Source organism: Tursiops truncatus, chromosome 4 (assembly GCF_011762595.2).
Source record: "Tursiops truncatus isolate mTurTru1 chromosome 4, mTurTru1.mat.Y, whole genome shotgun sequence".
NCBI lineage: Eukaryota > Metazoa > Chordata > Mammalia > Artiodactyla > Delphinidae > Tursiops > Tursiops truncatus.
In genome coordinates, this window is record NC_047037.1 from 34,280,321 (window position 1) to 34,305,970 (window position 25,650).

Below are 25,650 nucleotides of genomic sequence, written 5' to 3' on the forward strand. Positions count from 1 at the left end.
TACTTGAGAGCACCTGAAGAATTAAGTAGCTTCAAAAAAGAAACTTAGCACTTCTAACATGTTGGGATATGAACAAAAAGAAGGTGGAAGTCTTACTGAATCTGAGCTGACTATATGAGACTCAGGTATATACTGAATTATTTATGAACATTACTAATGTAAATTTTACACTAAGGGAACAAATTATATTCATAGCAATGCCAGGTTATAATTCATATCTACAATTTAATTATTAATTCTAATAGGCAACATTTATTTTCATTTTAAAAATATTAGCGTAAACTTTCTATGTGCAAGGTACCACAAGGAATGCAAAAAATAAAACAATACCTGCCCTCAAGTGCTTATAAGGAAAGGAAGGAAGGAAAATTCACAGCTAAGTAAACTTTAGTGCCCAGACAGCTTCCCCAGTATTAAGTCACGTATTCAGAGGATTAATTTGCCTTACCTCCTCTGACTTGAAAGCCTGTTTGGTATGTGTGTACTTCAAAAATCTAGAAAAAAGAAAATTACTTATCAGGTATAGGAACTGATTTAGATTTAGTAACCTCAGTTTTCTAAGACCAGATTTTTTTTAAGAATAGTTGATTTATAATGTTGTGCCAGTCTCTGCTGTACAGCAAAGTGACTCATACACGTATAGACATTCTTTTTTTTAGTATTCTTTTCCATTATGTTTTATCAAAGGATATTGAATATAGTGCCCTGTGCTATACAGTATGACCTTGTTGTTTAAGACCACATCTTTTATATGTAAATAAGAGCCACAAAAGGCAACTTGTAAATCCATATTCCCAAACAGTTTAATTTCTAATTAAGGCAAGAACTTAAATGAATTAGAAAAAAATTTAAATTATGGTCATATTACAGTTATGTATTAATATTAAAAAATTACTCAATTTTAAGAAAAAAGCAAAATGTAAAACTGTATATAATATGAATATAGTTAAATCTGTATGATTAAAATACTAGATGATACAATTCTTATGTTAGATGTGGTAAAATGGTGTAATTCTGAATAATTTTTCCCCTATTCTTTTTTTTTTAATTTATTTATTTTTGGCTGTGTTGGGTCTTTGTTGCTGCGCGTGGGCTTTCTCTAGCTGTGGTGAGCAGGGGCTACTCTTTGTTGCGGTGCGCAGGTTTCTCACTGCAGTGGCTTCTCTTGTTGCAGAGCACGGGCTCTAGGCACACGGCTTCAGTAGTTGTGGCACGTGGGCTCACTAGTTGTAGCTCGTGGGCTCTACAGTGCAAGCTCAGTAGTTGTGGTGCACGGGCTTAGTTGCGCTGTGGCATGTGGGATCTTCCCAGACCAGGGCTCGAACCCGTGTACCCTGCATTGGCAGGCAGATTCTTAACCACTGCGCCACCAGGTAAGTCCTCCCCTATTCTTCTTTCAAATTTTCAGACATATATAAACAGCTCTTATAAAGAAAAATTTAATAAATACAATGATATGCTCACAAAAAACTAATTTAATAAATCTGTCCATGTACAATTCAAGTAATTTCAAATAGATTATCACTAGAGTTCTTACCGAGCAACAGGAAGCACATTGGAACCTGTATACATCATGATAAAGAAAAATACTCCACTAAGATAAAGTCGAGGTAACTGTGGGTTATCTTGCATAATACGATATAACAAAACTGCAACCTTCTCAACAAGGATAGGGTCAAAGGTCAGCAGTAGCTAAAAAAAACGAAATAAAATGTCTGGTTATTGGGCTGTAAAAAACTTGCAACATCACCATTCATCTTAGGTTTATGCATTTCATGTGCTGGGGTTACAGTTTCTCATAAGTAGTGTAACAAAATAAAAATCAGACTCAGTATGCTTGTCTACCAGGTTCTAAACAGATTTGAAAAATATTTTATAGCATTTAATGCAGAGATAGTAAAATATTAATAAAGAATTGATCAAAACTTATTCATAAAAAGTGCAAACATGCCTGAAGCTGCTTTGTCATGATTATAGATAAAATTATTTCCTGTGCAGGAATCTTCCTGAATGGATTTCTCTGTTAATGACAAAAGAAGAAAAAAAAAGTAGCTACCCTTTGGGTTAGTTTCAGGTCAGTTGATTTGAAAGGAAGCATCCTCTGAAGACTATCTGAGAACTCAAAAGAGCTGAGCAGAGAACAGCTTTCAGTGAAACAGCACTAAAAAACAGATCTACAAGTGCAGGTACAAGGCAAGAGGGTAACCAAATACCAGTAGTGCCACTACCAGAAAGTACCAAGATATGTGGTTTACAGAAATCTGAGCTAGCAATACTGAAGGAACTATCTGGGATCACTGGAATGAATCTGGGCTAATAAAAAAAAAGCATACAGTATTGCTATGACTAAACACCTGATAAGATAAAACTTATTAAATTTCTTTAATAAAAGTGGCATTTCAATTTCCTATAAACACTTACTTCTGAAGAATTCCCAATTTGGAGTCAAATGCTACCAGTAAAAAATTACAATAACAAGAATAAGTACTAGCTCAGATTAGGGGTCAAAGTTCTAGATTCAGTGTATGAGACTGAATAGCCATATGTCTTTTAAGTAAGTAATTTAAATTTCTCTGTTTTTGGTGTCTTACCTATTCAACAAAGTATTTAGATTATACATAGTAAAACAGTACTGTGATATACTTTACAAAAGAAAAACTGAGATATAATAACACAGGATTTTCCCTAGTGTTACTGGTGTTTGTGTTTAAGATTCGATATCACTCTAACAAAAATACAGGAATTAACAGGCAACAACCTAGAATATTTGAAATTGTGACTATATCAGAAAACCTAGGACATTCATTCACTGTATCTTAGACGACTCCAAAAATTCTGAAGCTGTATCAGATGGTAAAACTGGTGATTGCTCTTACAGTCAAATGATGTACAGAAATCTGTACCAAGCAATGTAGATAGATAATGTTCCTAAAAACCGCTACAACTGCCTAACTGTGCTTAGCAAGAATAAGGCCTCCCAGAATATAGAAAATTAAGTGAAAACAAAAACAGCTTCTAAGAAATGTTTTTTTGAACTCAGTATAAAAAAATATGGGAGGCATATACTGTTAAAAGCAGCTAGGTTTATCACTAAATTTCTTCAATCTTCCTACTTGTTCAGTTACTATTAAAAATTTTTGTTAATTAAAATAGATCTTCCCCCCAAAGTTTCATGTTACACTGACCACACCTCTTAAAATCTGTTTTTCAGTCAATCCTCCCTGGCCTGAAATTCAACCTTGCTTCTTTCCTTTCAGTTTCATAAGTCTTGGGAAAATGTTTGGGAGAGACAGATTTTCTAGGCATGGTCCTTTCTCTACAGGAGAGAGGCCGGGATAGAGAACAAATCCCTCTCCTTGTACCACTTCACATATGCAGCTGCAGACACACACAGGCCAGGGTGGTAGTGGCTTTCAATTAAGGCTCTGAAAAGAAATGCCCACAACAGAAAAGCGCACAAATGTTGAAATGCTGGTATGCTTAAATAACAGAAGTTGGGGAAAATTCTTTTAAAAGTTGATAAGGTACTGTCATATTCAGAAGCCTTTTTCATTACCAGTGACTTTCACTATTGGTGAATGTAAAAATATACTGAGTAACTCTCCTCTCCCTTTTCACACCAATGTACAACTGAGAGATACAAATGGCACAAGTTACTGACATATTTTAAAGCCACACCATGTGTGGTTAATATAAAAAAATTAGATTTGACAGAATAATCTACAGACAGGAGAGAAACAGTGACCTGACATCTCTGCGACCTGACTTAGGGCTCATCTGGAGTTTAAGTAGCTTAATTCCCAAAGAGCAGAATAACAATAAGAAAGAAAGAAAAGATACTTAGTATATCCTACATAATTTCAACTCAATGCTTTGGATTAGTTGTTATCCATGATAACATATAACTAAGACTCAAATACTCTGAGGCAAGCTGACAAGACTGCTGTAACTATTTCTTAAGATATAACCCACCATGCCCACATCTGTGGGATGCTGGTGTGCTTCCCAGTACCCCTAACAACACCAACATGCACCACAAACTGTCACCTTTCAGTTATTACAATGTTGTGATTTTAAGAACAGATAATAAATAAAACCTTATGAGAATAATTCTGGAGCATGGAAGCTTCCCATGTCTAGGCTCTTGGATACACAACTTTCCACAGTATATTCAGAATATCAACTCAATTAGGAGTAAGTGAGGTAAGTATAATTCAGGCCTTTTGAAAATGGAACATACTACAATAAGACAAAGACTGGGGTTCACAATAAACTTAAATAAGGGAAAATGATTCTTAAAATATTGTTCCTAGTTTATAACATAAAAGTAACTTACCTGAATAATATGGGGAAGGCACGCATTGTCTGACAGCAGCCTTTTCACTCTAGGTAAAGGTCGAATGATGGCATTATCTTGATCCCTAGAAAAACATTTTTTTATGGTCAACATTTAATATATTTATTAAGATTTGTATGTTCAGAGCATATGACATTCTACTAGGCATGAAGCATGTTACCTTACATTTTTGTTAATGAAGACTAAGCTCTCATACAGCTGGGAACATGATTAGGTATTTTGGTTTAAATCTATTTGGCTGCTTAATATGACTTCATTTCCTTCCAAAAGATTTCCTTGAAAAACAGTACCCTAGAACAGCCAGAGACTCTTATTTATTATTTAAACTTGGTGTTTTCCAACACACTGTCAGTGGATATTCCCCCCAAAGGGCATATCAAACTTTTTCAATAAATGTAAACCTTAATTTAACTACTCTCAGTATTTTCCAAGTGTAGCGTCAATTTTAGTGCTACATTACTTCTAAATACTAATTGTATGTTTTTAAGCCTGATCTGAATTTTAAAGAGAACTGGAACTATAAAAGCCTCGAATGCTATAAAATTAACAATTACTCATTAAATTCCATCACAAAGTATCTTTACTATAGTAATAAAACAAGATGATATATATGCAAATTTTGACTGAAAAGTTTGAAAAATTGAAAAGTTCCATGCAAGGGTTATAATTATGACTATCACTGGATAACAAAGTCTCACCTTCACTAGTCAAGCGGGGCAAGATGTGGGCCTAGACTCATGTTCTTAAACCAGGAGAGGCTAACCTGACAGATCAGGAGCAGTCACTAGGCACTCACCACTGGTCTATGAATCACAGAGTGTTCATTTCAAAACTTTCATACCTGATTCAATGAATATGACAATTGTTACTGTTGCTAGAGAGCTGCTAGTAAGCCTCAATTTTGTAACATTATTTGAAGTTTCCCAGAGAAAGTTGCTTTTTAGCTTACTTTATCAATAAAATTTGCAAATTATTTTCTTATATCTTGCTTCAAAAAGCTCCAAAATCCAAAGCAGCATTCCCCCAAAGCCACAAATAGAAAACCTTTGCTCTAAGTCACTAGAACAATCCCATGCCTTAGCAAGCACCCATACAAATAGAGAGAACAAGATGTTTTAGAGTCCTTGTTAACCATGGAAATGTTCAATTACATTTTACCTGCTTGGAAAATATCCACACATTGTGATCAACATGTTCAATATAAGGGTAGCAAGGTCAGTTTCATTTAGTACAGCCTGTCCACTGGCTAACAGACACCACTTAAGCTGGGGTATTGCCTGAAGTGGTCGCCATCCATCCATGCCTTGAGCCCAGCACCTGGTTTTTGCATTTAACATTCCTTTGGTCCACAATTCTTGCATCTAAATGAATGGAAGGCATCATTATTACAAGCAGACCAAACAAAATGAAAAGGTTTGCTAATGTTTTCTATTTTACAGAAAATATAAACTGAACTATGAAATACACATACAAATTCACTATTAGAAAGCAAAAGACTTCTGTTGACAGGCCTTCAGGAACTCAAATTTGGCCGCTAATATCAGAAAATAACCATTTAGTTGGCCAAACTGCAGAGCATAAGGAACACTGGAAAGAATAAACACCATAGGCAGAGTATAAAGCAACCAAATTATATATAAGTGGAAGGCTGGTCTTCTATAAAACTATCTTTGACTAAATTCCGACTGAGCCTGGGAAGCCAAGAATTGGAAGCCAAGTTGGCAGGACCAACCATCACCAGATGTTAATTAAGATGGAAATTGCCCTTGGAGTGTATAAGCAATTTTCAATGAATTTAAGACTGTATATTAAAACTTACCTGTTCATACCATAAAGAAGCATTATAGCTTAACATAATTATTATACAAAAGTCATTAAAAACCTGAGTGCTACTTCCATAACTTTTATTTTTAATTTTTAAAATTATTTTTAATTGAAGTATAGTTGTTTATAATGTGTTAATTTCTGCTATACTGCAAAGTGATTCAGTTATATATATATACTTTTTATATTCTTTTCCATTATGGTTTATCCCAGAACATTGAATATAGTTTCCTGTGCTATACAGTAGGACCTTGTTTATCCATTCTACATAAACTAGTTTGCATCTGATAATGCCAAACTCCCACTCCAACCCTCCCCTCATTCCCCCTCCCCCTTGGCAATTACAAGTCTGTTTTCTACGCCTGTGAATCTGTTTCTGTTTCATAAATAAGTTCATTTATATCATATTTTAGATTCCACATATAAGTGATATCATATGGTATCTTTCTCTTTCTGACTTACTTCACTTAGTATGAACTTCACTTAGTATGACAATCTCTAGTTGTATCCATGTTGCTGCAAATGGCATTATTTTGTTCTTTTTTATGGCTGAGTAATATTCCATTGTATATATGTACCACATCTACTTTATCCATTCAACTGTCGGTGGACATTTAGGTTGTTTCCATGTCTTGGCTATTGTGAATAGTGCTGCTATAAACATAGGGGTGCACATATCTATTTGAATTATAGTTTTGTCCAGATATATGCCCAGGAGTGGGATTGCTGGATCATATGGCAACTCTGTTTTTAGGTTTTTGAGGAACCTCCACACTGTTTTCCACAGTGGCTGTACCAGCTTACATTCCCACCAACAGTGCAGGAGTGTTCCCTTTTCTCCACACCCTCTCTAGCAAATGTTATTTGTAGACTTTTTAATGATGGCCGTTCTGACTGGTATGAAGTGGTATCTCATTGCAGTTTTGATTTGTATTTCTCTAATAATTAGCAGTGTCATAACAATAGCTTTTAAACAGTAAGATTTGAAGACATGATTTTGTGTGTATGTGTGTCTAGAAATACAAGTCATCTCGTCCTTTATGTGGAAATAGAATGGCAGAGTCCTTGGAGCTGATGACAGTAAATCAAATCATAGATTTAAAATATTCCACATCTCTATATGTGCTATCAGGAGGATATAAAAAATGACTAAGACTTCCATGAAAAGTTTCTCCCAAACACATACCTCATGAAATCCATATGGGCCACTCCTTTCTTTGTCTGCATTGCCAAAGTACCATTCCTTTTCACTCTCTCTTTTCATATCTGGAGCAGCTTCAATTACATTGCTCTAAGTTTTAAAAATATTTAGTTATTTTTCAAGGCAGAAATCTAAGGGGGCAGATGTCATAAAAAGTTACACAGTACTAATTTCTTGAGTTTATATTTCTTTAGAAATCCATCTAAAATTTTAAGTGACCCAATCTTAAGAGTTAAGGATTAGATGCCTAAACTAATAGTCCAAAAATGCTACTTCCTTATTATGCATTTGAAGTAAACAGTTTCCTAAATTCACTTGGCAATCTAAGCTAAACTCAAAGGCATCTATATTCCAGATGGTCATTAATAAATTCTCAGGACACTAAAATTTTAGTAGCAAAGAATACTGCAAATAGCTATATAATCAAACATATACCATTAACCAAAACCACAATGCTCAAAAATACTAAAGTTCTTTTGAAAGAAAAAAACTCACTCCAACTAAAAGTTTAAATAAATGCCTGAGATCAAAGAGTTAAAATGCTAACAGGAAAGTTTTTAGTGGTTTTAAACACTTACTTTCAATTTACTACCCTCATGACAGATAATTCTTATAATTTCATATACCGATGTTTATAAGAATCTAGGATAGAATTTTTATGTACTTAGTATATTTTATTAAAACATGATTTTAAATACCCTCATTACCATCAGCTTTTAGTTAGATTCATATAGACAGCTATAGGAAAGTGGTTAAGAGCACAGACTTCCGAGTTCTAACTCTCGCTCTGTCCTTTATTAGGTGACCCTGGACAACAAACTTAGTCTCTCTGTTCCTCACTTTCCTCATCTGTAAAATGGGAGGGCTGTTGTGGGGTTTAAAGAGTTAATATATTATGTGGACCAGAACGGTACCTGGTACACTATAATACGATGCAAGCATTATGATTACTATTATTTGTACCTGATAATAGAAAATGCCATGTCCTAATATTCAGATAGCACTTTTGTACACAATTCTGCCAAAACATGACACATCTCCTCAAAGAAGGAGATTAAACAAAAATTTAACATTAACACCAATGAGCCAAGTATAGATCCCTTCTATAAGTTAGGTATCAGAAGAGGCCTTTAGGTAGAGACCTGCAGCTCTGTCCTCTTACTGGCTGGTTTCAATAAGGCCTCCAGATTCCTCAAGGCAAAGTATACTCTCAGTGGATGTCAATGCTGAATGTTCTAGTTGCATAACTGATGGATTCAGTTTAAATCCTAAAGGACATATTGCCTCAAAATAAGCCACATTAGAGATGCAGTTACTTTAAAAGACAAAAGAGACATCAGAAAAATAAAACTGGATCATCATTGTCCATTTTGGTTATTTCACTTTTTGTGTGTGTGACTTAATCTCCCAGGCATTAGTACTATTATAGTTATCAGAGAAGGAGATTCACGGCCAGACACCCTGACATATTTTCAGATTTGTATGATTCTTTTAATCCTAAATTTGTACTCAAAGAATGTTAAACTTATAAAATCTAGGTAAGCATACATACTTGCAGTGGTACTGTAGCTCGGTTTACATGGAGATGTGCAAGGGTAAGCAAGTCCACAAGGATTCTAATTCCATTTGAATCCATGAGGTCCTTAACATTTTTCTGAAAGACAGAAACATGTTTACATAATTTAAAATCTTTCTCTCCAATAGATACTACTACCTAAAAGGCTCTCAAAGAAGAGAATATTTGGAATCTCTTTGGAAAAACTGGCACATAACTGGTATTACTCAGTATTTTCAGGATTTTGTGTTCAAGGAAGCATAAATGTAGATAAAAATTAAAAAGGCAAAACTATACTACAGAGAGATCATATAAATAATTTTTACTTGGGCTTCCCTGGTGGTGCAGTGGTTAAGAATCTGCCTGCCAATGCAGGGGATACGGGTTCAAGCCCTGGTCTGGGAAGATCTCACATGCTGTGGAGCAACTAAGCCCATGCGCCACAACTACTGAGTCTGTGCTCTAGAGCCCGTGAGCCACAGCTACTGAGCCCACGTGCCACAACTACTGAAGCCCTCACGCCTATAGCCCATGCTCCCCAACAAGGGAAGCCACCACAATGAGAAGCCCACACACTGCAACGAAGAGTAGCCCCCGCTCGCCACAAACAGAGAAAGCCCATGCGCAGCAATGAAGACCCAATGCAGCCGAAAATTAATTAATTAATTAAATTAAAAAAGAATTTTTACTTAAATATATTCTGAGCAAAACAAAATAAAATAAAAATAAACAAATTAAAGCCTGGCGGGAATAACACCCAGGATAAACTCTCTGGTTCTACAATTATCCTGCATTTTTCCAATGTCTTTTTGTTAATAAATATTCTGTACTCAGAAATAGAATCCAGTACACTAAAAAACTTTTTAAAGTTCCAGTTTGTTTTTGTAAGCAAGATAAAAACTGGTAATTTCTTAGAAGTTTGTAAGAGATTATAATTCAAATTAAATTTTCCTAGGGCTTACTCATTTTATTTCATTTAAAAACATCTGCATTATTTACTAAAAGTGAGAATAAAATTAAGCAAGTCAGTGTTGGTTTCAAAAATGAATATTTGGCAAAAACTTTTCCCTTCAAGAGTTGAGAGCAAAAGGAGAAGATAAGAACCATGTCTTGATAATTAAGTCAAACTGTAATCATTTACTTTGTTACATACATGTGACTTAACTTGGAAATAATAGCATATTTATGCAAAATACTGTACCTTATTAAGGATCAATTTGTTAAGGAAGAGGATCAACCTATCTCGTTCAAGTTTATCTGTGCACTATTGAAATAAATGAGAATTTAGTCAGAAGTAAATAGAAACAGAAATTAAGACATTACCATCACTGGACAAAATCAACCAACAGCCAAAAAGAAATAAAGTCATCTTGTAAACAAAGAAAATCAGAGAAAACTGTCAATTATTGCAATTCCTCAATGTCTTACATTCTCTGCAATTTGATAAACCTTATTTAATTTCCCTAGAAAGGCAGATATTTTAAGTCACAAACAGATTAATACATAGCTTTAAGAATGCACATAAAAATTGAAGTAAATGAAAGAATTAGCCCAAATGATACTCCCAAGTTAAGTAAAAATTCTAAAGAATTGGTAAGTGATGTTTCACATAAATCACATCATCATGAACACAAGAAGGAAAAAATGTAACTGCCTAAAATACACATGCTATGCCACAAGTACTCAGTTCACTGGAGTAAGAGTGAATTAGAATTCAATAGAGAAATCTCGTGTAACAGCAAAAAATAAGGGTTTTCATCTGGTTATTTCCTGGGTGTGTTTTGTAAACTTATTCAGAACCAGTTTTCTAATCCACAAAGCATGACTGACAGTTAAGGCAATTATAGCAAGCACTGATGACCATTTTAAAAATTGGTGAAATGATTCTGTCAGTTCACTGAAATTTAAACTGTTAAATGTAAGAGGAATGTAAATACAAATGAAAGAGTAAAATGTATACAGGTAAGGAACACTCAAATTTGAGCTGCATAATGGATGAATTGATCTGTTTGTTCTTCTCCCACCTTGCTGAAATGTTAAATGACAAACTTTATTAAATTAAAAAAAAACCAACCCCCCCACCAAAAAACTGTGCTAACTCAAGGTTCCCCTTCTTTATCGTTGTAGTCCTAAAAAGTTCTATTTTCACACTTTGAAGTTTAGTGTGCTAGCATCATTTAAGATTTTTCCAAAATGTCCACTGCAAAAGAACATTCAACTCTAAAAGTCACTATTTTCTTTTACACACCTGTCCAGCTCATCCATACTTAAATTAAAGATTGGCAAATAGGTCGCTAAAGATGTTCAAAAGCAGCAACTGAAAAAAATAAACCAACATGGACAAACGCTAACCCATTAGTCATTTTACTGTTCATCTAACTTTTATTTCAAGAAGTATAATGTAAATTACAGAAAAACTCATGTAGAAAGTTATGGCAGCGACGTGATCAAATAGAACTTAAATTTAGCTTTGAAAATTTAACATATACTCCAATGACACTATCAAGTAGCAGTTATTTTTTAATGATATCCTTACCCTCTCTAACATTCCAATGATATATCTTGTATCTGTAAAAGGTCCTATTTCTTCATGACATCTGCCATAAACAATAGCAAGGGCTTGTAAACATAAACACTTCATGTTTACTTTTGGGGTGAGCAGGAAACGATGATAAAGCTCATTGAAAAATTCATACCTAGATTAAAAAAAATGTTCACAATAGAATTAGCCATGAAACCAACAGTAAAAACAAACATAACAAGATATGAAGAGTAGCTTACGATCTCTTAATTGATCCACTGTCTTCACTCTCATCTTCCTCCAATAGTAATCTCAGGTAATAATCTCCTATTTTGATTTCCTCTGCCAAGCACTCATATTTAACCTTTATTAATAAAAGCAAATTACATTATTTTAGTTTACAATACTTTTATTGGCAATTTCCACATAATCACTTCTTAAATTCTTTCTGTTCAGAGTTTTTTTCTTTTCTTGATGAGACAGCCTTTAACAAAAAAGTTTGTCATTTCTTAAAATATCTGGTAATTCATTAGTTAAATGTCAAGAGTCAGAATTACACACTAATTTTATGAATGTAAAACTTGCTGATAAAAACTGTCACAAGACTATATGGTGTCCATGAAGACTTAAGGGAAGAAAACACTAAAAACACCATTAAAGGATAACGTGCTTCCTTCCCTTCTCAGCTGGCTACAATCAAGCAAGAAGTAAATGATCCCACACTACACACAGTTTGCCAAACTCACACAAGGCACTTCAGGTCTTCTCTGATCTCCCAACACATCAACTACGTTTTATGGTACATTTTTATACAGTATTCACTCTCTGTATGTACAATTACTCCAGGTTACACACTGGAAGTGATATGTGAGGAAGTAGCCCTTGATTGGGAACTGGGGTTTGTCTCAAGCAAAGATTTGCAAGCAGCTGTAAAAAGGAATTTCTTGACTAGATTATCAAAACTCTTTTTCCAAAGCCTAAAACAGCTGTTTACTAAAAATATAAACTATACAAAATCAAATATATATGTATATCCATTTCATTTTTTTCCTATAAATTCTGAGTTTTAATTTGTTCAACTCCATTTATTAAGAATATAAGGTATGTGCCATGTACTGTTCTAGTCATCAGGGATATAGCATTAAGCAAACGTAAAAAGTTCTATCCTTACAGACGTAGCAGATAAAAAAGTAAAATACTTATGGTAGTTGGATGACAGTAAGTGCTATGGAGTAAAATAAAGCGGGGAGCGGGGGAAGAGAGAGAGAGAGAAAGAGAGAGAGTGTAAGTGTGTGTGTATGAAGAGGGCTATATTTTTAAACAAGGTGGCCAGGTGTGTGTGTGTGTGTGTGTGTGTGTGAGAGAGAGAGAGAGAGAGAGAGAGAGAGGGAGGGAGGGAGGGAGGGAGGGAGGGAGAGAGAGAGAGGGAGGGAGGGAGGGAGGGAGGGAGGGAGAGAGGGGAGAGAGAGAGAGAGAGAGGGAGGGAGGGAGGGAGGGAGGGAGAGAGAGAGAGAGAGAGAAAGAGAGAGAAGAGGGCTATATTTTTAAACAGGGTGGCCAGGGAAGGCCCACTCAGATGACAACCTTCGGGAAAAGACCTGAAGAAAATGAGGCTCTCTGTAGAAAAGAGTATTTTAGGCAGAAGGAACATCAAGTAGAAAGACCTTGAATTAAGAACATGAATTTGGTGTTTTCAGGGAAGCCAGTGTGGCTACAGGCAATGGTGAGAATATTAGGAGATGAGATCAAAGAAACAATGGCTGGATTTTGGGGCTACAGATCTTGCCTTGTAAGTTATTTTAAAGACCCAGACTTTTCACTAAGTGAGTTGGGAAGCAATAAGAGCACCAGGGAGGGCTTGGAGCAGAGAAGGACAAGATCTACTTACATTATAACAAGATCACACTGCTACTATGTTGATAACAGATTACAGAAAGGCAATGGTGGAAGCAGGGAAACTGCTACAATCCCATAGAGAGAAGAGGGCTGGGTTCTGGGTAAATTTTGAAGGTGCACTGAATAGGACTTGCTGACGAACCGAATTTGGGGCATAAGAAAAAAAGATGATGTCAAAGGTTTTGACTAGAAAATAAGGAATAGCCATTATCTAAGATCAGAAAGACTGAAAGTGAAGTAGGTTTGAGGGAAGAACCAGAGCAGAGTTTTACAGCGAAGTTCTAGAAGCTTATTAGATATCCAATTTATAAGGTAAAAGTATGAAGTCTAGGAAAGAAAGTCTAAGCAGGAGATAAAAATCTTGAAGCCATCAGCAAATAAAAAACATTTAAACCATGAGAATGGATGAGATAACTGAGGCAATAAATATAAATGAAAAGAAGCCCAAGAACTGGTCCTTCAGGGCCAACCAGCATTTAGCAGTTGGGGCAATAAGGAAAAATGAGCAAAGGAGGAGGAATGGACAGTGAAGGAGAAAATCCCAGAGAATACAGACTCCCAAAACCAAAGAAAAGAAAGTTTTCACAAAGAGGTGGGAATGAGCAAAAACAAATCATTAACATGTTTAAGAAATGCAGTTGGGTTAAACAGCAAAGCCGGCAGGGTCACAAACATGCTCAAATTTACACCTATAATAAAAATTTACACACACACACAAGATTATCTACACCAACATGTTTCTTGTTCTTACTTTGTCATTCTTCACATCAGTATTTTAATTAAGCAGCAAAAAAATGGCCACATTCAGAATCAAATTACCACAAAAAGTCTATTAAACAAGCTAAAAGAAATAAGAACAGGCTATGTTTCAATAAAGAATTTAAAGGGGAAAAAAAGCAAGGAACAGATCTAGAATGCACAGGATCAAATTTATTGACTCATACATGATTTTCACATACAAAGCTGAGGTACTAAACAAAATTAATTTTTCATTTGTCTCAGGCAAAGTGAAAGTTTTCTAATATTTCCTTCATAAAATTATGAGTGAAAGGTAAAGATATATGTCAAACAACTACAAATTAAAAAAAAAAGAAAAACTCCAAAACTAATACATGCTTCAAAAAAAAACTACTATATTACGAAAATTAAAATTTACCTCAAATTCATGGTGGTTCCAGGAGATCACATTAGCACTACCAAGCTCTCTATCAATATTAAATGCTCTCATTTCAGATTCAAGACTATCTCTCAATTCTTCTCGTGTTTTGAAATTCCAAATTAAGTTTGACCTGGCATGGTCCTGACCAAACCTAGATATACATGTAATCAGAAAATAGTGGGAAGCAATAAACAGTTTTAAAAATCTATAAATCTCCCCTACTACAACTTATAATAAGTAACAAAACAGTGGAATTAATTAACTTTAGCAAGCATAGAAAGAAAATAAAATCTACTGTGTGAAGCAAGTATAGTAAAAGGTTAATGGTAGAATTTTAGTCACAGGTATACAGGTGCTCATTGTAAAATTCTTTCACCTTTTCTGTATGTTTAAAAGTTTTCATTATAAAATGGGGGAAAAAATGAAGCCAAACTATAAGACAAATCTGTGTGGATTTTAAAACAAGGAACTGATATTTCAATTTTAATATTTATTGCTAATATAAATTCCAGTCAGAAAAGAATTATAAACAGATATCAAGTTACATATTGGGGATAAGAATTTCTGGATAATTGAGTATGAAATGTGTGGGATGAGCAACATTCTAGATTAGAACCTTAAAAACTACCCAAGAAAAAATACTGCTAAACTGTCAAGCTCTGATTGATATTTTCAAAATACCTTCCTTTTATTCATGAAATTATTTAACTATCATAATAAATTTGAATTCAAGTCTAAACTGGGGTGGGTGGGCTTTATACCCATTCACTTTCAAACTGCAATCCTTCTAAAAAGTCTGATGCCAGAATTCCAAGGGAATTCTAGGGAGGACAACCCAACTGAGGGATTCCAGAGGAAGAAAACCAAGGCATATTCTGAAGGCTGTATTATATATATACTACACTTTTAAAGTGCTGTGGGAAGTTCCCAAAGCACATATTTTCCCTTATTAACCAAGGTATAATCAATAGGTCAGCTTCCAGACTGAGTATTGTGAGTTATCTCAAAAAAGTTTTTGCAAACTCCCCAAAATGTTCCAAAGTCCTTCTATGTGTGTATGACTGTGTGTGTGGGGAGGGTGTTGAGGTGGAGGGTGCTGGGGAGGTGGTGGGAGCAGTAGATGGGGAGGAAGGGTTACCATATTAGAAAGGCTGGAAAAGTATATCAGGTCAGCTAACTTGGATACCCATTTCCCACAAGTCTCCTTATGGTTTCATCACCCAACTCTTTAAAGACTCTATTTCCAACAAGGCTGAAAGAAGTTATAATACAGTTATTTCTAAGCCATGATAAAGTGTTTTAAAGTAACCATCTCTAAGCCTTAATAAAATGCTAAAAGTACCTTTGGCTCGTCAGACTACCAACACTCTATAAAAGGTCTTAATTTTATGAAAGCATCACTAATCATACCAATCTTAACAGTTATAATTCTTGACCCTGAGAGCATAAAAATACCTGTAGCATAAAGCACTAGATTCAGGCAAAAACAAAAAAACAACTGTCCAAAAATTAAATCTGGCAATACCAAATTTAATTAATTGGAAGAGAGGCCTAAAGTTTACCTATAATAGAAGAGATCCCAGTTTGCTTCTATTTTTATTCTCTGTCTTCTCTTTCGAAGAACTACTGGCTTTTGATTTATATTCTGGAAAAGAAAAAAACTTCATAGTGCTCAATCTGGAGCTACCAAACAAGCTCAGTCAGAATATCATCACTTTGTAAGTGATGAGAAACATTTCCTTCATCAAATTTTGGCAGAGACAAAATTAATGAAACAAAATCTATAAAATATGAATACAGAATATTAGGTTATATCACAATATAATACTTTGCCAGCATATATTTCTATAGTGTAGCTGAAATATTTTCCGTGTAGCCTAAAGTTATTGTTTTAAATCCAAATTTTGTTAAAGTTTACAATGATGACTAATAAAATTTGTAACAGTCAAAAAGAGGTGACTTATTTTAAACATTTACATGCAGTTAATACAAAAATCATGGCAAAACAATAAACACAAAAGATTATAGGTTATTAAATTGCTACCAAAGCCAAGAGGAGCAAGTATAAATTGAAATAGCTAATGCACAAGAAATAAGTATCTACATTCAGACACATGTGAAGTGAGACTTTAATTTACTAGACAAAGAATATCAAAGACAACTCCACATGCAGGCAGTTTAATGCATTTCACACATGTAGCAGGGACTTAAACTCACCATATTGTTTCTGTCCTGAATTTAATTGTAAAAAAGGAAAAAAAAATTTAAATGAAATAAAAATAAGAGAGTGAGCCTACATCTGCTATGCTATCTCTATTATACAAATTCCACAAGGATGTCACCAGTATAAATCATCTTTAAGACAGAAAAAGGCCCACCTGCTTCTCTGAATTCTATGACTCAAATTTTAGGCAGTCATAAACCCATTTGAGAATTCAAAGAAAGCTATGGTCCTATTCCAGAGAAAGACACATACATAAGGTTTACAATGGAGGGGAAGATTTCAAAGATTTCTTGGAAGTCTATATATGGACTGGAGGTTAAGAATCTTTGCTCCGAGTAAAACGTGTAGATATTTCAGTCATGAAAATTCTAATCCTCAATGTGACAGAAGCGAAAAGTAGAAAGTAGTTATAGATTAAAACATGAAAGTCTGTAACTTCATTAAGGAAGTGGCAAATCATATAAAATAAAGCAAGAAAACAGACTAGATATCACAGAAAGAAAAAAGGTAAAGTAAATTTTAAAAAGTAAATGCTGTTTGAAATGTAAAACATTGATTAATTAAGGAAATATTCCCTACAAATTTTAATTCTGTACACTATCATGAAAACTAATGTTAGGTGACTTGAACAAAGTATATAAATAGTTCATATTTTTAGTTTTAATGACAAACCCTTCCTTAAAACCTCTAATCAAGTACTACTTTCTTCAATTTCCTCTGCCTTCAAGACAAAAAGCTGGGAGTCTAGAGTTATGAAAATGTAAACACTATACAGAAAAAGGACAACCAGCTCTCCATAAACTAAGCTGACTGATTTAGAGACTTAGGTTAAAAGCTCTAACTGGCTAAACAAATCCATAAACTGAAAATAACATAAATTAAAAAAAGCAATTTTATACATTAGCCAAAGGTTATTATTAATCCAACAAAGAACATTAGCTACAAATGGAACTGACTCCCTAAACATTCTGATTATATAAGAAATGCAGTTCATTTTAAGACTAACAGTTAATCTAGACAATGGTTAATTTTCAGACTTTAGCTAAAGCACAGGTTCATTAATTAGATATTTTGGTGTTAATATTTCTACGAATAAAATAGTCACAAAGATTATTCACTGTTTCATAAAGAAATTAATGTTGAAAACAGTATCCTGGCAGAAATAATTGCTCAGCACTTTAGATAACACCTCATGTAAATGAAACCAACAGACCAATAAAACATTATTGATATTAAAAATACATTGTTTTCCCTCTGAATTTTTTATCTTTAAATAACAGATGCTATCCACATTTCTAGCTAAAATAGCTTTGTGTTCAAGTGTATGCTGGATAAATGTTATATATGAAATCTGATGCCAAAAACTTATTTTCAGTATAATTATACCCAACAGCTTGAAACAACTGTTATTTCAGAAATGGGTTTAACTTCCTGAAGCCAAAAGCTTGTAATTTTTAACAACTGTGAAAATCATTCATTTCATATCTACAGACTTTCAATTTTCAAATGCTACAGCAATATTATCATGACAAGACATGCACTGTCTTTTATTATAGGTGCTTTTATTATTGACTTCCTTGTACATCAAAGCAACCCCAAAGGACAGAGAAGGGAGGTACTGTTAATTCTGATTTTATGAAAGAGGAAAGTGAAATTCTGAAAACCCATAACTTGCCATATGGGTTAGTAGTAAGTGACAGAACCAGGCTCAGATGTAGGTTAACCAATTCAAAGTTCAGTATTCTCTTTACTATCCTAGACCTCTGAAAGCCTGTTTAATGATTCTTTATAGTGCATATGTCACTCATACCAATTAGCATTAATTCATTATGCTCAACTTCTAAAGAACTCAATTTTGGTATCAATTTCAGATAGATACACAAGACAATAATATTTCTGTTCTGTTGCACCTGATGCCTTATGTTTAGATATTCTGGAAATTCAAAAGAAACATGTTTGTTTCAGAAAGTTACTTATATTACTTTCCTTGAATAAGAAAATAGCCACCATAAATAAAGAGATGGTTAAAGGGAAAGAATATAAGTGTGGTCAACAAAAACTGAGATCAAGTCAACTTTTACATGAAACCTTAAATCATTCTTAACCACTGCACATTCCATCCTAGATAGAAGGATGAATATTACTGGAATTAGGTTCTGCAGCACATACCACATGCTGAAAAATGAGACTAAAACTGTTTCAGATCTGATTTTGATTTGAGGAGCAATAATACTGAAATTTAAGTACATATAGTAAATTTAATTTTAACAATGTGAATCTTATTTTCAAAATACTTGTCTAGCTAGCTCTCAATAAAAAAGCTAAACAAGAAGGGCAACTTTATTTGTCTAGCTACAAAACAAAGTTCAGAGAAGGAAGGAAAAAGATACATATGAATTTAAAAGTCTGGAAACTGGAAGTTATGGGAAGAAACTTATGTAAGAAAGAGTGGAATTTTATATTAACTAACTAAAATCCTAACCACTGACTCATAAAACTATGAATTAAGAAAAATTTATATAAAAATATTATCAGAATTAAGTGACATTTCTTCAGGTGTTCGGTCAAAAGTATCTGTACCATTTTTGTGAACAGCAACAATTGAAGTAATCTAGGATATATGGAAGTGCTAGAAATTCGGAAGAAGACTTTATTTTTACCTCTTTTTGTGCAATGCCCATTCTATCCCTCCAATGCATTAACACAAGATCCACTTTTTCTTTGGCAAATTTTTCAACTTCTTTAGCAGCTTTACCAGCTAGTCTTTGCCACTCTGGAACTTTATTAAATTTTCCATACTGATCCTATAAAATAACGTTGAATTCCATTACAGTCCTATAATTTCAAATTTATTTTAAAAATCTAATTAAAGCCAAGTTGCACTATTTTACATGATTAAATGAATACTGAAAAAAAATAGTGAAAGAACAAGGTGAAAATTTCTACAACAAATTATACATTTTGTCCAAGAAATCTTAAACTTTTCTACCTAGTTTTCAAGATGAATCCTTTTAGAGGGATGGCAAGATATAAGTGGGAGATGGGTGCAGACAGAAGTGGGGTGAAGACAGGAAAAGAACACATATAAGACATTATTATAATAGCATATCTTGAAAGATGTTAAGTAATTTTCTCAAAGATAGCCCAACATTAATAATTAAGATAGCTCTGTAAAGAAAAAAAGCCCTACATAAATTATTTTTTCAGTAACGTTTATCACCAACATTATCACCTTCACCAACATTTATCAATTACATATTATGTGCAAAATATCACCTTATACATTTAAAATTAAAAAAAAAATCCATTCGTGAATGTACCAATATGCTGAGTTAGAGAAAAAAAATACAAGATTATTATTATTCATAAAATTAGATTGTGGTGATAACTGCATAAATGTAATGATTATAGAATTGGACACTAAAAACAGGTTAAAATTTGGGGGATGTAAATTTTACCTCAATAAAGCTGTTAATAATAATAATTTTAAAAGAATACTACTATTTAACATGTGTTTCAGAAAAAAGTACTCTTTCATCCCGAAAAGATACTCAGGACAAGCATATTTACCATTGCTATTTTCACATTATCTCTAACATGCATCCGATCAGCATCCTTCTCAGGAACTGGATCTGAGCTGTCCAAGTAAGCTAGCAAGCCTGGTGGCTAAAAACAACAATCAAAAACAAGATAAAAAAAAAATAAAAAAAAAAAAAAACAAGATATAAAGTCCATTTTCAAAACAACTGCACACACACACAAAAAACACCTAGCCTTCAAAACCCAAATAAATTAATACTATGATTTAGCTATTAAGCATAGCATTTATTATATGACAACTCCTTTGATAAGTATCTTTTAGATTAAAAACAAACAGATAATCTAAAAAAACCCTTAACAGTATAGACAACTTATCAATGAAATTTTATTGGGCAAGAATATATACATTTCTCCAGTTATTCAACTGACTTACCAAAATGCGTTTCAACAAGTTTGTTGCAGTTACATTATCAGCTGTCCAGAGTCCCACTAAATGTCTACTCAGCTGTCTGAAAAAAGCAGACGTTGAGAAAGGTTTGCTTCTTTATCTCAGGTAGAACAAAAAGGAATTTTTAAGAACAAAATATAAGAAATAAGACTACAGTAAAACAAAAAAAAAGAACAAAAAAACATTCTATCACTCTGTAATAACCTATATGGGAAAAGAATCTAAAAAAGAGTGGATATATGTATAACTGATTCACTTTGCTGTTCACCTGAATCTAACACAACACTGTAAATCAACTATACTCCAATAAAAAGTTTTAAAAATCATTCTGATGTTAAATACTAAAAATTAATATTTTAATTTGGAGAGATGTATGAGATAGTTAATTCAAATACTACTAACGTTTTAGTATTTTCTCCAAACTAAAATGCTTCCTTGATGAACTCACTAATTTTCAATGGACCTGAACATGAAGAAGTAGGTTCTTACCACTTTTAAAGATAGGGAAACAATTAGACTTGATAATATAATTAAGTTTGTATAACAAATCCTGCTATAGTGACCAGAGCATTCTGGAATTCTTTGGAATTCTGAACATGAGCAAAAGTCAACTATGTTCTAATATATACTTTTTGACAAGGTCAGAGAGAGAAAATATTTTCAGTTTTGGAGTCTGAACAAAGACTTAAAGCACTTTTGAGCTAAAAGCACATTTCGGTTCAAAGTGAAAATCTAAGATTCACGTTGAAGCTGTAATTTAGCCATTTATTAATCTTAATCCCCACGATGATATCTGCTACACAGACTGGAAGCTCCTCACAAACAGGGTATATATTTTATTCACCACAGACCATTCTGTGCTTTGATAAGGATTCAACTGCCATTTGCAATAAGAATGAGCATGAAATCTGTGAGGGGAATAACCATCTACAGGCTTACGTATTTATATGTTATATTCCCAGAAGAAAAAAGTTCAATAGGAAAACCCAAATTGTGCTTTGTTCTGACACACAAACACACACACACACACACACACAAAACTACTAAAACTGTTCACTCTTATGCCTATTTGGAAGCTAACATATTGAAGTAATGACACTTGTAATTTCCTTCACTGGCATTTGGTAGGTATCATACCAATGATTCCTAAAAAGGTTTTAATTAGGGATAAGAGATAACATTTTATAGCAGCAATTTGTAAAAGATAAAGCAATGCAAATGAAAAGTAGTATTTCTATAATTTGACAGCTTTTCAATATTGTGATTGATCACAGTAGGGAACGCAATTGATTATAATAAAAAGGAACACAAGAAGCAAAGGGCTAACATGAAGGGGTTTAATAGAATTAGACATCAAAAAGTTTCTAGTGTAACGAAAGATGGTGCTTAGCATTGCTAATAAGGCAGTAGGCCAAGGAAATAACCTTCCTTTTATATTTTTTATCCTCACAAGCAACACAGAAGACTACTTTTGTGACTAACATTTACAAGTAAGGGATGCAGATAGCTTCTTATAATAGTATAAACAGCAGAAAACTATTGGCAGGGCAGCATACTACAACATCCAATAACCGAACACAGGTGATAAAAAAATGCAATTTATATTTCCATAACAAAGTAAGCCCTAAGTCAGCAATTTGTTATTTCAAAAGGTCAAAAAGAACATGATTAAAACATTTATTATATATATTTTTTTAACTAATATGAGTCATGAGTAATAATATGGTATGCTAAGGATATAGGAAAGGATCACATGTCAGAAACTATAAAGAAAATTAAAAGGGCTGGAATTCATATAGCCTGGAGTAAACAGATTTATGTGTTTCCTCATATTTGAAGGATTATCATTTAAATGATAATCCAAAGGGAAAACTGTTTAACTACAAGAGATTTAGGATAGGCTTAGATTAGGCTGGTTAGATATTAAAGTTTTCTTTATTCTTAGAGTACCTAACTGACCAAAATTATCTGAAAATTGTCTAGGTGGGTCATCTACATGCAAGATGGTCAGGAAGAAATAAAAGGAGAAAAACCCTGGGGACATGTGGCTCTAGTTCCATAAGCTACTAGGCACTCTTTTCCATGTTCCAGTCCCATGACTATGGGTATAGAGCCTGATGAGCAGAGTGGGGGGAAAAAAAGCAGTTTTATTTTTTTCCTCCCAAGTTATGCAGGGATAGGGACAATGATCATTTAGGTAAAATCCTTCCATAAGGAAAGGAAAAGAACTAGGTGAATCAAAAGAAAATGAAACATTTGTGTAATTCAAAGACTTATTCTGTTTGTTTTACATAATATCTGAACCCCTTCTCTAAACAGCAAGTTAACTTATAGCAAATTAAATTTAACCTACCTATTTGTAAGCATCCTTTGATCTGAGCTTATTGTGAACATCGCAGTATGCAAATGTCGAGGTAAGGCACCTTCACTTAGGGCAAGCTCCTGCATTTTTGTAGCAATTTCTTTGTCACCTTCCTTTGGAAAAAGGGCAAGATGATCCCTAAAGCAACAATCTAAAGCAAGCTATCCTGATTTTGTAAAACTAATTTTACATCTCTAGATAAAATTATTCAGTATACAATATAATAAAAATTAAAAATGCCACTTCAATTATCCAAAAATAACATAAGCTAACAGTAGTATAAGTCACTTTAAAAATATTATTTGCCTTTGGAATGAGGTTTAAATGTTCCCAGATAAATTTATCTTATGAATTATACTTTGCTTAATATTAAAATTAGGTTCATTCCCTTAGTATATATAATATCAGCCAATGAAGGGGAGAGGTGACTCACAGAAATCAGCAATTCCTACCAAAGACATCTGCAAACCTGGCTTGCTTTTGTTATTAAAGATATATTCATTTTCATGGTGAATACAATTCTTTATCTTTTTTAAAGAATGATGAGATGTTGAGGTAGTTCTTTCTATTCTGATGTCACTCTGCTTATTTAGACCCACTTTGACAAAAGGGTAGGACAGATAGAACTATTAATCAAAGGTAATCATAGAATTATGAATTAAGCAAGCAGTGTGATATTTAAGACAACCTGTCAAAAAGTAAAAATGCTCACGTTATTGAAAAAAAGTACAAGTAAATAGAATAACTGAATATGCAGTAAGTATACAAATATACACAGTATGAATACGTACATATATCACTTTGACATAAATGAACATGTAGTATGTATATAAAATATACATAGTATGTATATGTACATATATAATTTTGAACATGGTCTAAGAGGAAATTTACCAAAATACTAATAGCAGTTGTCTCTGGATGGTAAAAATACAGGTGATTTATTTCTTTCTTGTTTTTTTCTGAACAACCCAATGTTTCTTAAAAGATCATATACTGCTTTCGCAATCAGAAAACAATAATTTAAGATACCTGCCAGGATTTCAGTGTAAATAAATAAAGCCTGCCTTACACAGACACTGGCTGTAGTCACTGGCTACGAATCTGATACATGTGGCTTGCACTGAAGTCAAAGTTGGTTTTTTGGTTATACCTGCCACTCATTAAATATTTCTGAATGAATGGCAATATATTAGTGGATCAAGGTCAGGAAGATACTTTTGTATGGTCTCACAGTCCTAACTGTCCTTGGTTACTTCAAGCTCTGTAAGTGAGAGATGTGGTACTTACTTTGGAAGCTAATATTGAGCATAGAACCCATTAGCTGGAGGGGGAAAATTAGTCTTTAGCTGCATGTATACACTAAAAATGCAAATAAACCTTGATGTTCCAATCAATCTAATGTCTATATATAATTTTTTTAATAGCTGCTTATGAGTATACTAATTCTGTGCTTATTATTTAGCTACTTGTTATATTTATGAGCAATAATGGCAGAATTTTTTGATAAAAGGAGCAAACACTCTTACATTTTAACCAAATTATTACTAAGACAATAGAAGAATACAAGAATTCAAAAGCCATTAGATTGATATTGTAAATATCCAGTATGTAAGTTCACATTCATAGCCCCATCTCATCTTCCAGAAAACATATAAGGTTAAAGCAACTATCCTGGAGAAGCAATAGCTCATGTCCACCAATAGTATGTCCTGATCTCTAGAGCTTAATTACATATGCAGGTTAACATGAGGAACTTTTTGTTACCATACTTATTTGATACTACTTGGCTACAAACTAACTCCATTAACAGATTTCCATATAAACTCAGTACCTAAAGTTTCAATACCATCACCACCACCATCCCCAAAAAAAGAGGAAGAGAGAAAAAATGCTAACTTTTCTTTTAAAGTAAACCAAACAAATAATGGAGGACCAGAAAGATTCATTTGCTCTAAATCCACTTAAGAACTTTAAATTCTTAGTTTATTATTGAGGACTGTTTCTGCAACTAGTTTAAAACTAATCTAAGGATTTAAAATTACTTTTCTTACCCAGAAAAACTGCATATTTTCCATAAAAGACTGAAAGGTAATTTTGTCAGCCCAAGTTAAAATAGCCAATCAACATTCAAGTAAGTTTAACATTTCAAAATTGTTCTCTCACCTCTATTATTGCCTTCATAACCAATCCAGCTCCCTTTATAATTGCCATGGAAGGATGCTTCAAAATAGGGAGAGAAAAGTATCATAGAATAAAAGAATCTTATCCCAACATATTTAGCTGTTGCTCTTAAGAGGGATACACAATTTTATGCAAGGTATAAAAGCCATAAAATTAGTAAAGGCTACATCTCAAAGTCAGTTCACAGTTTGGTTTAAAAATGTTAGGTATTCTTACAATATAGCTTCACACATACTTAAAGAGTTTATAGTAGTAGAAAACAGCTGGCACTTATTTGAATATATATTCTACTTACTGGAATGATATCAAATAACTATGGTATTAAAATAACAGAAATCAACATTTATAATATAAACATAAAATATAAATATCATATTCA

At 33.4% G+C, this 25,650-nt stretch overlaps 1 protein-coding gene across 6 annotated transcripts in view; it reads right to left on the reverse strand.

The window, feature by feature from the left end:
- The window catches only part of DNAJC13 (DnaJ heat shock protein family (Hsp40) member C13), a 122,755-nt gene that overhangs the window by 52,803 nt on the left and 44,302 nt on the right, over positions 1-25,650 (reverse strand). For 5 of the 6 annotated variants that reach the window (XR_012331351.1, XM_019934166.3, XM_073803815.1 and 2 more), the window contains 16 exons: positions 25,254-25,310; positions 23,079-23,200; positions 20,711-20,786; positions 20,308-20,403; positions 19,398-19,541; positions 16,076-16,158; positions 14,511-14,664; positions 11,719-11,822; positions 11,474-11,633; positions 10,139-10,201; positions 8,935-9,036; positions 7,368-7,472; positions 5,516-5,718; positions 4,337-4,421; positions 1,538-1,692; positions 449-494 (listed from right to left, as the gene is read on the reverse strand). Coding sequence is in view for 5 of the 6 variants with exons in the window: in XM_019934166.3 (XP_019789725.1) it covers positions 449-494; positions 1,538-1,692; positions 4,337-4,421; positions 5,516-5,718; positions 7,368-7,472; positions 8,935-9,036; positions 10,139-10,201; positions 11,474-11,633; positions 11,719-11,822; positions 14,511-14,664; positions 16,076-16,158; positions 19,398-19,541; positions 20,308-20,403; positions 20,711-20,786; positions 23,079-23,200; positions 25,254-25,310 (1,755 nt within the window). In the remaining variant the exon portion in view is untranslated. The remainder of the gene's footprint in view (positions 1-448; positions 495-1,537; positions 1,693-4,336; positions 4,422-5,515; positions 5,719-7,367; positions 7,473-8,934; positions 9,037-10,138; positions 10,202-11,473; positions 11,634-11,718; positions 11,823-14,510; positions 14,665-16,075; positions 16,159-19,397; positions 19,542-20,307; positions 20,404-20,710; positions 20,787-23,078; positions 23,201-25,253; positions 25,311-25,650) is intronic. The other variant, XM_073803814.1, reaches the window with a different exon arrangement.